Source organism: Podarcis filfolensis (genome assembly GCF_964270895.1).
Source record: "Podarcis filfolensis genome assembly, chromosome: 10".
Taxonomy (NCBI): Eukaryota; Metazoa; Chordata; class Lepidosauria; order Squamata; family Lacertidae; genus Podarcis; species Podarcis filfolensis.
Window position 1 is genome coordinate 34,482,614 of NC_139612.1, and position 15,144 is coordinate 34,497,757.

The following is a 15,144-nucleotide window of genomic DNA, read 5'->3' on the forward strand; positions in this document are numbered from 1 at the left end:
TTAAAGCCAGAAGTCACCGGAACTGAGTTCTGGCACCTCTCTTGTGCATTCCATCACTTACTGGTTGCATTCCAACACCTTTTTGGTATTGTGGTGCTGTTCCCTATCATGGCACTTGGGACTGTGTTTTGGAGGTGGTGGGTGGCACGGTGATTGGAGCAACGTGGCAGTCAGTGGCGTAAGGTGGCAGTTCATATTATTTTGCCTTGGTGGTGGGGCAAATTCAACAACTTTGGTTCTAGCACCTCTTTTTCTAGAAAAAAAAGCCCTGTATGTACCGTATCTTCCCAGTGTTCCAAGTCTGTGTACTGAGCAACGCTGATATACTGGTGTGAAATAGGGTGCAAATATTTAGAAACTTCCCACATGTATTTCTCCATTTTGAAATATAAATGTATATAATTATTCAAATTGCAATCTATTTAACTGCAGTTTATGTCACAAGTTTGTTTTTATTTATGCTGCAGATGCAAAATATAAATATCTGAAATTTCCCCCAAAGTTGTTCTTATTAATAAATTAATATAATAATTGCTCAATTTTATAAATGTTGTATTTTACAACATGAAGGTCTGTATTTTGTATTAAAAGTCACACTTCACAAACTCCGCACAACAAATTCAGCTTGAATGGGCCTATATGTGGTCAGTATCAAAAGAACAGCTATAGTATGTGAGTTTTCCATATTTGAAGGTAGTATTTGAGATATAATAATAATAATAATAATAATAATAATAATAATAATAATAATTTTTTATTTATACCCTGACCTCCCCAGCCAAGGCCAGGCTCAGAGCGGCTTACAAGCAATAATAAAAACAAGATGAATGATTACAACTTAAAAACAAAAATAAAATACAACATTAAAATAATGGAACATTAAAATATTAAAATGTAGCCTCATCGCAGGAGGAGAAGGAAAAGAAAAAAGAAAGGATAGGATCAAGAAAAAAGATAGGATCAAGCCCAGCCCAAAATGCCCGAGGAACAAAGGACAAGATGGCACCTATTCTGTTCCATGTACAGAAAGTGACTAGGCTGACCATTGAATCTTACTTCAACATTGGCAATGGAGACGTGAACATAACAGGCTAGTTTAGGGCATTCACAACATGTGTAGCACACACAGCTTTGTCTTCCAAGAGAGGGAAATGGCAAGCGAGCTCAGGAATAATGTCTGGTGCCCTGCTGCTGCCCCCCCCCAGCATCTGCTTGCTGTGGGTTATTCAGCCTAATAGTAGGATTGGTCCTAGGAAGGAAATTTGCAGGATTTCTGTATATTCAATATACTAGTATTGCTTTTGGTGTATAATTCTGTGGTTTTTATCCAATGCTTCTGTTCCACCCATGCAACAGACTTGTGCAATGAAACTTTCACCTCCACAGCAGGTTTTGGGGCATGTCAGGAGAGGAGAGGAGATGAGAGGAAGCAAAAGTCCTATTGCATGAGAAGAACACCACTTATGCAGTATTGGATACAATCCTGTGTATTTTGTACAAAACAATCCATAACACTGCTCTCACCTGATCAATCCTCTTATGTTTCCTAAAACAGTCTGGCATTAATAAATGTTCTTAGAAGACCATCCAGTAAGCAGGTGTCCTTTAAGCAATCAATGATGCTATTTTGTTTGGAAACACTTAAAAAGCAATGGCTAACCTTCCATAGAATGATATAATTTATTAGGGTTTTATCTAATTCTGTAATAAAAACAACAACAGAGAAGCTCCAAAAGCTATATGATACAGGATTGTGTTTCTCATTTATTCTGCCTTAAAAAAAAGTAATAGTTTTTGCTGTCACAGCTGGATTTTTAAAGTCTGTTGTTTGATAGTAGCTTCCTTGTAATCATAGCCTTAGGCTGCAGTCCTATGCACACATGCTTGAGAGGGAAGCCTTGTTGGAGAGAACAGGATTTACTTGCCAGGAAACATGTTAAGAGTATATTTACAATTGCCTTTATTGTAAGCGAAGTGTGTGTGTGTGTGTTAAATGTTTTCCATCCATTTCAAAATAAAAAAATAAAAATAATAAGCCACAATCCAGATTCCTATTTCGGCAACAGAGAACAGAAACTGGTTTGCAATAGTCTTGGCTTAGTGGCTTCTCTGAGTTCCTTGTTTTACTTTATAACATTGAAGGCCATGAGTGAAGCAGAGGATATAGGATAGTATGATACTAGCCATTTTTTCCTTGCTTATGCTGCCTTGAAGGGACACGGATGGCGCTGTGGTCTAAACCACAAAACCTAGGACTTGCCGATCAGAAGGTCGGCTGTTCGAATCCCTGCAATGGGGTGAGCTCCCATTGCTTGGTCCCTGCTCCTGCCAACCTAGCAGTTCGAAAGCACGAAGTGCAAGTAGATAAATAGGTACTGCTCCGGTGGGAAGGTAAACGGTGTTTCCGTGCACTGCTCTGGTTCGCTAGAAGCGGCTTAGTCATGCCACATGACCTGGAAGCTGTACGCCGGCTCCCTCAGCCAATAAAGCGAGATCAGCGCCACAACCCCAGAGTCGGCCACGACTGGACCTAATGGTCAGGGGTCCCTTTACCTTTACTATGCTGCCTTGAAGACCTAGGCATAATTTTTCAAGCACATTCTCTGCTATATATATATTTATGTAGCTAGAAGCCAGACCTGTGCATGTAAAGCTTTGTCAGAATATTGGTGATCACAACAATCAGCTGTTTGTTAGGGAGGGAAGAACAAAGTGGAACGACATACAATTTTCCATCAGAAGTAACCGATTCAAAGTATTATTGCTTTGGTGACAGATGTCACATGTGGACACATCTAGGCTAGGTACCTGCTAGCTGGAATGAGGCAATTTGGTTTACTGAAAAGGCAGAAGATGAAACTGTTAACAGCATGGTAGTGAAGAAGGGTGTGGCACTGCATAATTGATGGATGATCTGCTTTTGTTTCTCAGCTCTGTAGATAATTCACAATCGTGTTCCCAACACTAAGAGTCTGTTGCTGATGTTTATGTGTGATCCTGAGTGCATGCCTTGTGCAGCTCTGTGTGTAGATTAATAAGCACTTGCACCAACTATGCTCAACTGTTGGGATAAATGCAAGATATGCAAGATATGAAATAATTAAATAAAAGTAAAAAAATACTGTGTTCAATTAGTAACTAAGCACACGTTAATGCATAGCATGCAGCTACATGCCATGCTTTTCTCTTATTAGCTGAGAACTGCAGCTAATGAATCTTGTTCTCTGGTGCTCCTTAATAACACTTCATATTATGGAAGGGTCAGCTTCATACCTGTCTCTGAGTATAGGAAAGCATTTATGCTTGCTCATTTTAATGTGCGGTTTTCTGTGCTGTTAAGTGGATGATTCAACAAGATTCTAGTTAACAAATGGTTGGCGTTTGTGTGGAGCTGAAGCAATAGAGTCTGTTGTTCACGTTCTTTTGCGTAGGAACCTGCATAACAAGTATAGAGAGAGGCTGGTTCTCCCTCTATAAAGCACATTTTCAGGGAATTTTGAAAGCCACATTACTGAGAAGTTTGCAAAAAGATTGTATGTTGGCTGTTTGGGGGAGGTATTTTGATGTATTCATTTTAGAGCTTTATTTAGCTTTATGTTTCATTTTAACTAGCTGTATGTTTAATTTGTGTAATTTTATTGGTCTGCGGTCATAACAAACAGCAACAACTTTCATTGCCAGCGGGGGAGGCCAAATTGTTGTCTGGATTGCATTGTGTAGGGAGGGAAGTTTATCCCTAGTCTATTGAGCTATTCTCCCCTACCTACCCCAGATTCGCTCCTGTGTAGCTCCGAGGCTTAGGAAAACAAAATCTGATTCATACCATTGGGAACTTTTTTCTAAGTTGTGTAGCTGCCTGGAAGATGATTGTCAGGGAGGTCACACCTGGGAAGGGGACGAAGAGAGAACCCCCCCCCCTTCACCACATTACAATCCCAATAATGTTCTGCCCCACATTAAAGGGAAAAAAAGGAGGCACAGGACCTTGCTGTGTTTCAAGTATAACATGTAGTTTGATTCATACTAATGTTTAAAACACTATATTATACAGTTTGGGCAGTATAAGAAAATGTAGGCAGCTGCCTTGTAATGCATTTTTCATGTAGGTCTGTTATTTATCTATTTTTGCAAACCACTTGAAATGTAGGTGCTAATTATACTAATTGCATTACACTGTACTTTCTGCACTTTTCCCCACACCCCTTTTTTTCTTTGACCACTTTATTTACAAATGAAATTCTTCTAATAACATATTAATCATAAAAAATAAGAGGTTCATAATGTGGTTTCACTCATTTATTAGGGAAGCAGAACTGGTGACCTTCATAAATTTTAGAATGGGAGCACAGGTGGGGAAAGAAGGCTTCAGATTATCAAACAGATTAACAGCAGCTGCTTCTGTAGCAAAGGCTAATTTATAAAAGGAGAGAGACAGGGTTGCACCTCTAGAACTCAGCTTGCTTGCTTGCTATGTCTTTGGGTGCAAAAGTTGGCTGTAGAGGGGCAAGTTGAGCTGAGTGCTCATGTGTGGAGATAGGGAGACAGAGCTAAGGTTGAACAGCCAAGCCCAGCTCCTCACTGTGTAAGTGCTGGATGAGAGCACATAGGGTTGTGATGAAGCCAGGTATTGACTCTCCTTGCTCTTGCTTGCGGGAGTCGAATAGGGGGCCCTCAAAAATTGTATCATGGTAAAATAGGAATTGCTTATCTAGTTCTTCTTGGATTGGTGCAAACCATTTCAGACATCCTGGAGAACCTTTGGAATCTGCTTATCTAAAGTGTCCAGTCTTCAGACTGATAGAGATCAAATTCTGCTGGGGTGAAACTTGGAAATAGACTTGAGTGGTGGGGTGACTATGTCTACAATTCCAATGAGCTATAGATGGATCGGACTCACCTTTACAGATTTTTGTAGGCTTCCTCTGTTCCAGACGTCAGCTCTCCTCTGCCCCTTTCTGGAGTAGTAAGCTGTCTGTAGCTGCAGCAGTTGGGCCTTCCTGCAGGCGCTCTCAGTTCCAGAGAACCAGGACACCATGTGAGGAGTGATAAAACATGGCTAGCTTTACTAGCTATACTTGCAACCTCTAACCTCCTTGCACATGAGAACCTGCATTCGGTAACTTCCTACAATGCATTGTCTGTGGGTCTGCTGTTGAAGAGGATGTGGAAACTTCAAAGCATGCAGAGCAGAATTCTAATTCTTATATTTTCTTCATTTTTTCAGAAATAAGGAATGGAAATTTGAAAGCCATTTTAGGGCTGTTTTTCAGTTTGTCTCGTTATAAACAGCAGCAACACCAACAGCAACAGTACTATCAGTCTTTGGTAGAGCTACAGCAGCACGTCTCTCATTCTCCACCTCCTGCTGATATTGGCCAGCCCAAAACACAACAAGATATGCAGTCCAGGTAGGTCAGATAAAATATGCAATTAAAGTGCTTCCATGTTGTAATGGTTTTCTTTAGAAACCAATTCTAAATACTTGTCTACTTGGAATTAAACCTAAATTCAATTTGACTGGGGAGTTAAGTGTGCATCGCAGCCTTAGGTTGCATTCACACAAACAGTTACTTTAACTTCTCTGTTGTTCCTAATAACAGTGGCATGAATGATGTGGCGTGACGAGTTGGGGAAACTTGTTAATTATAAACAAATATATTGCACATTGAGGGGATCAACTTGTGAAATGTGAAATGAGATACAGAGTAAAGAAATGAGTATGGATTCTTCTAACTCTTGTGTGTTGCAATGTTTATTGTGAAAACATTACAGGGATAAGGCCTATCTTCCCCTTCCTAGAGTTATTTTTACTACACAGAATAGCATGATTATGGCATAAATAGTGTAATACGGAAGTACTCTGGGCTGTCACTACACCATGTAATTGAACATGATCTTCTCTGGTAGGGCAAGAAAGCACCCAGTTCTTAAAACACAACAGAGATTACTTTTCTGAATAATATGCACTGTTTGTTTACATTCTTATAAATGGAGTAATACATCCTAAATTGCATTTATCTTTTAGTTTACTGAACATGGTTCGTAGAAGGTATAATAAATGGTAACTGGAAGTCTACTCACCTAGGCTTCTAAAGTACTCTGTTATATCACTGTTAGTGCTGTCTAGAAAATTCAAATCTGGATTATCAACAGGGGATAATCAACAGGATTTTATTTATACAGTGAAACATATTTCTTTAAATCATTCTGTAAGAATAGTAACACAACACACAGATGATTAGACTTTGGTAAGCATGAATAAAGAATACACTTCATAACACTTATTTTAATAATTCATGGTTAGAACAAATCTGCACATTTTGTGATATATATTTAATTGAATACAACATGTTGCTTTGTGTAAATTTTTCACTCATCTTCTTTTCAGTGCTTTTGAAGAGTAAGGAGTTGAATTAAAAAGTGTTTCTCTCTCGTTCCTTTTTTCTGCTTTAGCTATTGAAATGCAATCTACAGTGGGATAGTTGGCAACAGGTGTGCACTGTTTTCCCAATGAAGCGTAAAGTCATTAGGAAAAGTGCCTTGCGGCTCATGACACTATAATATTGCAATAACTACATTGGGTAGTACTTACATTGTAGTCAATGTAGTTTCCCAAGGGGCAATGGGTTCTTTGCAAGAGGCTGGGGCCAAGTGGGAGGAAGAAACACTCCCCCCTTTTACTGTGGCTGGAGCAGCATTGCCACTTCTGGCCCAGCTGGTAAGCGTGTTTTAAAAGGAAGATGAAAGGGCTGCAGGGTGGGGTGATTGAGGGTAGCTGGGATGGGTTCAAGAGATACAGAGGAGGGAGGATAAGCGAGGCTAAATTGTGATTGGCTTGGAAATGAACTGAATCATTTCCCAAAAATTAAATTGTTTTCATTCATCCTAACATTTGCAGATAGTTTGTCTTAATTTGTGTTTGAATGTGCATGTATAGTATTCATAGTGGACACTATATTGCTGAAAATAGTTGTAGTTGGTATATTACAATTAGAGTTGCATTGTTTAGGATGTATTCCCTGCCCCCCCCCCAAAAAAGAAAAAAAACAACATTTAGATTCCTTATGTTACTTTGAATACCTTTCATCAGGTAGAATCATTTAATGTAATGACTGTAACTTTAAGAGTGCACAGTAAAAAGATGTCTCACACTGATCTTGATGTATTGGAATATGAAGATCTATTGAGCCATTCCTCGTGGTCCAATAAAATAGGTAAAAATGTGGCCTGGCACTATGGTTATGCTTCTCTGTGAGGGAGTGTAGATTGTAAAAACATTAATCAGAGTAATTAGCCTTTGCTTGGCCCTTGATCAGTATAGATCATTGTAGAGGCTGACAAGCATATGGGAAGTTCTCCACTGAGAAGAATGTGCATTTTCCAAAGGCTGGGGGGTGGGGGGAGATCACTTTGTCTGATGCACTAAGGAGAACTTGGATCAGGCATAGGCAAACTTGGCCCTCCAGATGTTTTGGGACTACAATTCCCATAATCCCTGACCACTGGTCCTGTTAGCTAGGGATGATGGGAGTTGTAGTCTCAAAATATCTGGAGGGCCGAGTTTGCCTATGCCTGAGTCTTGGATGGTAAAACAAACAGAGAGGATGGATGAATTATTCAGTTTCCCCTGAAATGTGCAAAGTAGGAGCTTATTTTTGTTCAGATGCCAGTGGAGCTAACATATGATGCTTCTTCAGAGATGTGTGAAAACATTCACACTTTGCATGTTCAAAGAAGGTGCAATGAGAGGAAGTTAGCATATTAATCTACATCTGAGTAGCTTTGTATCTTTCCAGTGAGGAACCTTCTTTATATCCAGGCTGTTAATATTGCTGTGGTTGTCAAGGAGCTGTTGCAGTACAACTCCCATCTTCCTTAGACTGCAAAGGATGCCAGGGAGTCAGGGATGATAGGAGTTGTAGTTTAGCAACATCTGGAGGATATAATGTTGACTGCCCCAAATCCATCAAGATAAATATGAAAGGAAAGGGTGTTTTACAAGAGAGACATTTTGGCCATCAATAAGCCTTTGTTTCTGAGAAAGGAATGAAAATAGTTATATTGAACTGTTCTGCTGAATTCTGTTTTTCTACATTTCACTTGTGAGTTAGTCACGGATTCATTTTCGTTTATTTTACACATACACAAAGGTCACAGCGCTGATGGCCTTATTTATACCTGTCAGCAGAAATGCATGGCAACAATGATTATATTATATTTTATGACATATTTGCAGCATATATCTAAGCTTGCCATGGCGATGATCTTTCAACCACCCAGATGCTAAGGGAAAACACATGTAGATGAAAGTTCTGTCCCATTTGTGGATTAGTCGGTAACTGATTTCAAGAAGCTGTCAGCAAAATTCCTAAATGCAGGCAAACCAACATTATCACATATAGAAATAGTGGTCGCAGCTTGACAGCCAGATGGATTTGCTTAATTCATTAAAGTTCACCCTGTGTTACTTTAGAAAAGCAAATATATTTGGCTGGTTGGTACTTAAGGCCATTTTTCACTATGACTGGTTTTCTGTGGGTAATGTTTTACTTTGCTCTTTCACAGAAAAAGCAAAGGGAATAATGACTCTCACTGGACTAGCAGTTCTTGTGAGTTTTTTTGAAGCCAATCAACAGCTTGGTTCACATGTAACACTAGGACAAATCATGACTAAATGAGCAAACATACAACTGCGTGGAGCAAAATTCACAGTTGTTTGCCCCTTTCTTGGTCTTCCTCCTGCTGCTCTTTTCAGAGCCAAGCCATAGTTTGGTTTAGCATTATGTCCAAGCCCAGTGTCATACCTTGGCTTGCTCCAGACAAGTCATAAACCATAGCTAAAGTTCATTTTTTATTTACTGCATGCTGTTTGTATTGGGAGGAACTACCAGTATCTCTGTTTCGTCTGGTATGAGCTTTTTTTTAATTGATTGATTGAGTGAATTGATCCTCATCTAGCCCATTATCACAGTGATTCAGCACATCTACCACCTCACCTGCTGGATAGTAAAAAGAAATAACAAATTTCTGTATTTATAGATTAGGTTCATTGAGTGAATTGCTTTTATCATGGGTGGGCTACCTGTGGCTCTCCAGGTGTTGGAATCTAGCTCCCATCAGCCTCAGCCAGCATGGAGAGAGGTCAAAGATTAAGGGTGCTGGGTCCCCTCTGCCTACTGTTTGTTTCCTAATTTTGGTTATTAACTTTTAAGTTCTCAGTCAATAGGATAATCCATTTTCATTCTATCCCATGAGTTTCCCTAGGAGCCCTTTGTGGTGGACTTTGTCCAATATGTCTAACATATCCAAGTACATTGTACTGACTGGTACTGACCGGTTCTGATGTTGTAGTGACTGTGTCTTTAAGGAAGGAGTCGAATGCAGTAGGAAACCCAACCAGATGTTGACAGACTACAGCCCCCATTATCCATGACTGTTGTCAATGCTAGCTGGGGTTGATGAAAGCCTGGAACCTTTACATTTTTGGGGTGGGGGCACAGGTTCCTACACCTCAACATGCACATGTTAAATAAACAAAATAACTACTAGGATTACAGTTATGACTGGATGCATAAATACTGTTACAAACTTGACTGTTTGGAGGATGTTACTTGTAGACAAATTTATCCAGCAGGACAGAGGCTGTAGCCAATTCCTGGCTTCCCTAGGCAGGGGCTGGGAAGGGATGACTATTTGAAAACCTGAAGAGCCACTGCCAAGCAGTTGTGTAGACAATACAGAGCTAGGTAAAGTAATGGCCTTACAACAGAGGGCTCTTTTCCTCATGTCTTGGCTAGGCATTTAGTTGGTTGCTGTGAATCCTGGACTGTGCTGAGATCAACAACTGTCATGTGCAAGATAAGCAAAGCAATTTTACTCTGTGCCCACCAGTTTGTGCATTTTGGCTCTTGCTAATTTTGCCAAGTAAGCAAGACAATGTTGGCATTTCTAGAGCATTCCTGTTTCTTGCGATAACCTCTGTGGCACTCAGTTGTCTCCAGTGTAATTGTTCTGTGAACATGAATGTAAGATACGAGCTCACATGCAGATCTGGTAATGGTATGCGTTCTTATTATTTTGTTTTGAATACTGTCTCTTGCCATATATTTTTCCCTTTGTGATATAACCATATCTAGGTTGGTGTAGTTTTTACAGTGCATAATATTTTCATATTCTATCACTTTTATATAAGCTATACATGTGAGATCTCATTAAAAGTGTTGGAAATTAAAAGAGAAAAATTGTATGCTTAAGTTTTTTTGAGCTTTATGGTTAGTTTGGGGATTTTCTTTCCATATAAGACAAAATTGCTCCTACAATTAACAACATATTTGACTTTTCAGATCATTGGCATATCTGCATTGCTTTGCAACCTGTTTTTAATCCAATAAAGGACTATACTATTTGCTTTATTACCCAAGGCTTCAGTAATAAATCACAGGCTTCACTATTAGCTTTAGTATTCACCACAGGCTAGTATTCTTCCCTTATGATTCTTGATGACATGAGTTTAGTGGTATCTGTTGATGAAATGAGTAGTCTATTGCACTGCAATCTAGACTTTTTCTCCCATAAGTCACTTTTCAGTAAGTAGCTAGCTGCCTTTGTGAGTCACTCAAAGTACCTTTTCCATTTCCCACATAGAACCATTCTTGCTTCCAGGAAGAGACTGGGGAATAATGCCAGCCTATCACATAGAAACTAATAGTCATCATTTTTATATTCATAATGCCAAGTGATTTGGTTTACACCAAAATTGCAGCCCTTTTTACTTGTTTCACTTTTCCAACAGGCAAGCATAGCCTCAAACTGAATGCTGTTCCAAGTTGTCAGCCTTGCCTCTCCTATTCACCCCTTATCTCCACTCCATATTACCATCTCATGCTGCTGCTGGGGAAAATTAACAAAGTCCAGACAAAACTTTGACCATGCCCATTGATTTCTCTTTCTCTGACAGTTTCCAGAGTTCACCCCTCAATATTAGTGTGAAGGGTGAACTTGCTTAATCAAAAAGGGTGATTTTCTTGCCAAGTAACAAATCCAACATTACAACTTTGCCAAAAGTTCTTTTGATAGTTCAAAATGTTGAAGTATCTTCAAATTTAAACTTGCAGTATTGTGAGGCAGTATTCTGAGTGCTTTTAAACCATTTTATTTAACTTCTTTAAATGTAGAAGCCCCTTTTAGGAGACTAGGGAGCACATAGTTTAAAAGTAGGCCCAGAAATGTCCCTGGAAATGGCACTTACATACATTTATTTCCTGATGCTTAATTGGGCTGTGTGTGTAAAATAGTTACCTCCATAGGCCCATGTGGACCGTCTTCTTTCTTCCTCTGCATGCTCCCTGAAAACTAAATAAAGCTATTTGATCACATTGAGCCATTTCCAGGGGCATTTCTAGCCCTGCTTTGAAAGTGCGTGGCAAGAACCAGTAGCAGTTGGCAGGGTGGCACAGACTGGAATGGTTTGCTGATCTGGCTTCCCAATGTTGCATGTTGAGGCCAGAGAAGGGGATGAGCAGGCCATAGATGGGGAGTTCATCACAGTGCAAGTGTAATGGCAGGAGCGTCAGAGTGGCTCCACTGCTGCTGCCATATCAAGCTTCCTGCTGCCTCCCTCTTGGTGATGACAGTGATGTGCAGCATTGGGAAGTGAAGTCAACAAAACTGTCCTACCCACTGTGCCTCGCCAGCCACTACTGGTAAGAAGTATGCTTCCTAGTCTGCCAGAGAGACTTTGACATGCAAGGAAGTTCAAGCTCTAATCTTTATTGGCAAGGAAGTTAAAATAAAAAAGAAATGGTTTGAAAGACCTCAAATCACCCCATATCACTGTAAGTTCACTACTTTTCTTTCCAACTGCACAGGCACAGAAAATACAAACTAACTTGTAACTAAACTCAGCTTGAAGTATGAAAATATTAAAGTTCATTGGAATTACGTTACATTCAAGAATTACGAACATACTAGATTTGACTTCCAAATGGACAAATGCTGAGTTTCAACAGCGTCACTTAGTATATGTGAACTTGGTTCCAAATCCCTGGATTGCAGCAGTGTTTTCTCTGATGCTGTTAATACTAGCTGTGCAGTGCTAGGACAATCTACATGAAGCCCAGCTCAGCACCACCTTATTGCGTTCTTCCCATTCTGCATTCCCTCCCGATTGTGTGTTCCTGCAAGCTCTCACTTGTGTAATGGGAAAAGTCAGGCACCTAACTTTCCATCACTTTTGGGAGCAGCAAGGGGTGGCGGCATGAAGGATTTAGTCTTGTGATTCCCAGCTGTAATAAGTTATACAGTCCAGCAACAGTTTCACAAAGTTATAAGTGGTCTAGTTACATCCCTTGTCATATATTCCTGGCCAAATCACATCATATCACTTGTCACTATCATCACCTCTTAGAATTAACCATGCTATGTTCTTTACTAACACCAGCACCTTCCTTTGATTTTCATTTTGTGCATCATTGCTATGCATGTTTCTAGCATAGACTGTGCTTACAGAACACATCGTCATTGTATCCATGTTTCCAAGCCAGTCGTGTTGGATAATAACAGTGGGACGAATGTGTCATAATATAATGAAAAAGTAGATTTGTCTGCTACACAGTGTCATTCTGGTCTGTCATTCTGGTTAGTTCTTCTCACAAAAAAGTTGATCTTAGTAAAACAGCCCTAAAATGCTGTATAAAATCTTTAATGTGCTTTTTAATGAAGTTTAACGGTAACACATGGCACATGGTCCCCATTAATACTTTTGGGTGTCCTTGTAAAGCAGGAATGGGCAAACTGCAGCCCACCAGATGTTGCTGGATTAAAGCTCCCATCATCCATAACTACTGGCCCTGCTGGTTGGAGCTGATTGAGGTCGGAGTCCAACAACATCTGGAGGCCACAAGTTTCCCTTCCCAATAAATAATGGCTTTCTTCAGCAAAGATGATACCCTCAATTAGTGTTGAAAGTGGATGCTTAGATAAAATTTTATGGCATCTACTGCAAAGTTCAGTGCCAGTATTTGTATCTGCAATAAGCTCTGAGTTTGCTCAGCAATGATACATCTTGAGTTTTAACCCAGCTAGAATGTTGACAGTTTACCATGGTCAACATAAAGAACAATATTACAGAAACAAAAGTAGTATCTCCAGTCCCCCACTCACTCCCTTCTGCTTCTGAATCAAAAAAAGCAAGACTTAAACATGAACATTCTGCCAGAGATTACCATGTGGGGCTGGCAGCTGTGAGTTTTACTTATTCTTTTTCACACAAGCAATACATGCCTACCAAAACTCAATAAAATCATTGTCTTCTTCTCCATCTAAAGCTTGTTTGGTAAATCTCTCTATAGGAACAATTGACCAGATTTGTTGGCACCCACAGTCTTTAGATAAATTGTCCAAATTCTTCCAGTTGTGTGCAACTGAATGCCAATAGAAATGTTCCTGTTCTCCCCATCAAAAATGGCTAACAGAGCTAATTGGGTGCAAAGACTGTTGAGTAATCTCTTGTAAGAATGTCTTTTAAACCATGTGTATAGCTTCTAATAATCACCACATATGGTAGAAGGTTCCAGCCTAGCCACATTTCCTTCAACAGTGTGGTGAAAATAGAGAACTGTTTCTGTTGCACCTCTGGGGTGTCAAGTACCATCTGTGTAAGATCTTAAATGTTATTTCTTTAGTCTTAGGAAAAACAGATAATAGAGGTTTCTTAGTACACACATTGCACCAGTCTGCCCAGTCCAATTCCTTTCCCACATCTTACTCCCATAGGTTTCACCACTCTGGGAATCTGTGGATGGGACAGTTTACAATGCCTTGCATTACAACATAGTCCGTACTTTGAAAACTCATGGTATAATCATTACATTTAATGCATTCTTTGATTAATTTGTTTTCTATCCATGTTCTATTTGCATAACATTAAGTCATCATTTGGTGGTAAGTTTTTGCTTTTTATGCATATTCAAAAAAAAAAAATATTCGTTAATTCAATTTCTCTGTTTCTTCTCATACAGTCTGACAGCCAGATATGCAACTCAGTCTAATCACAGTGGAATTGCAACCAGTCAAAAAAAGCCTTCTAGGTCAGTTAACATCTCTAATTTATTGCTTGCTAGTGATACTTAATGGAGTCACTGCCCACTGGCATTTTATTCTTTAAACCACAGTAGACATTCAACCCTTTATCACCATATCTTTTAAATGCAAGCTTTGCATAATTTTTAGTTGGCCAGTGGAAAAGCCTTGCCCAAGACTGCAAAAATAACAGCTTTGTATAATAGCTGTAGGGATATCTGTGTGTTGCAACTTAGCATACCGTATGTAAAATAATTGATTTAAATGAGCTGTCAAGTTTCTAGAGGGATTTTAGTGCTCTTATGCTTCTTGCTCAACACACAGACTAGAGACAGACTTGAAGCATATTATTTAGCTCTGCCACAGGGGAAACTTTGTGTCTGAACTGTTGATAGAGAATCATACAATGAAATCCACACTGTCATTCCTACCCACATTGCCCCTTACTCTTTGCCAACTTCTGCTGTGCCTCCTCTACCTGTCTGGAAAAAAATTAACAACCTATCATGCACTTGGGTGCCTGAGCTGGGAAGCATCCCATTTCAGGTACTTGGCTAAATAAAGCTTTGTTGCTTTTAATCAGCTGAAGAAGGCTAGCAGCGAGTGAATGATCAAAAAAGGGGTGTAGTAGTCAAGGACATATATTGGCTCAGTTGTGACATCACAGCACCACTGCAAGCTCTTTATTCAGGTTATGTCTGTCTGCTCCCATAATTTGGTTCACAAGTGAATATAAATTCTACTAATCAGTTTTTCAGTTTATTGGCCCAGCTCAGTAGAGCAGAAATTGAACTGTATGATACTGTTTATCTTGGTGGAAAACAACTTTAAATTTTAAAATGTAAGCATGTTCAGGAGGGTTGTTAGTGTGGGAAAGGATTAGAACAATAATGCTCAAACTTCACCTTTTGGATCCCTTCTTTATTGCATTTATTAGACTGCCACTTAAAACATCCCATAAGTTATTGTCAGAATCTGTCTATTGCAGACCATTCTTGCCTATATTCCTCATTGCTAGTGTAGAGTTTGGGGTCTGCTGCTCATTTTATGTAAGCTGAACCCTAG

The 15,144-nt window shown here is 39.5% G+C and overlaps 1 protein-coding gene across 9 annotated transcripts in view; it reads left to right on the forward strand.

Annotated features, from left to right (window-relative positions):
• NAV3 (neuron navigator 3) overlaps nt 1–15,144 on the forward strand; it is a 448,840-nt gene that overhangs the window by 291,247 nt on the left and 142,449 nt on the right. For 5 of the 9 annotated variants that reach the window (XM_083573284.1, XM_083573283.1, XM_083573280.1 and 2 more), the window contains 2 exons: nt 5,225–5,408; nt 14,019–14,087. In XM_083573284.1, the coding sequence (XP_083429410.1) occupies nt 5,225–5,408; nt 14,019–14,087 (253 nt within the window). The remainder of the gene's footprint in view (nt 1–5,224; nt 5,409–14,018; nt 14,088–15,144) is intronic. The other 4 variants (XM_083573285.1, XM_083573286.1, XM_083573288.1 and 1 more) reach the window with 1 other exon arrangement.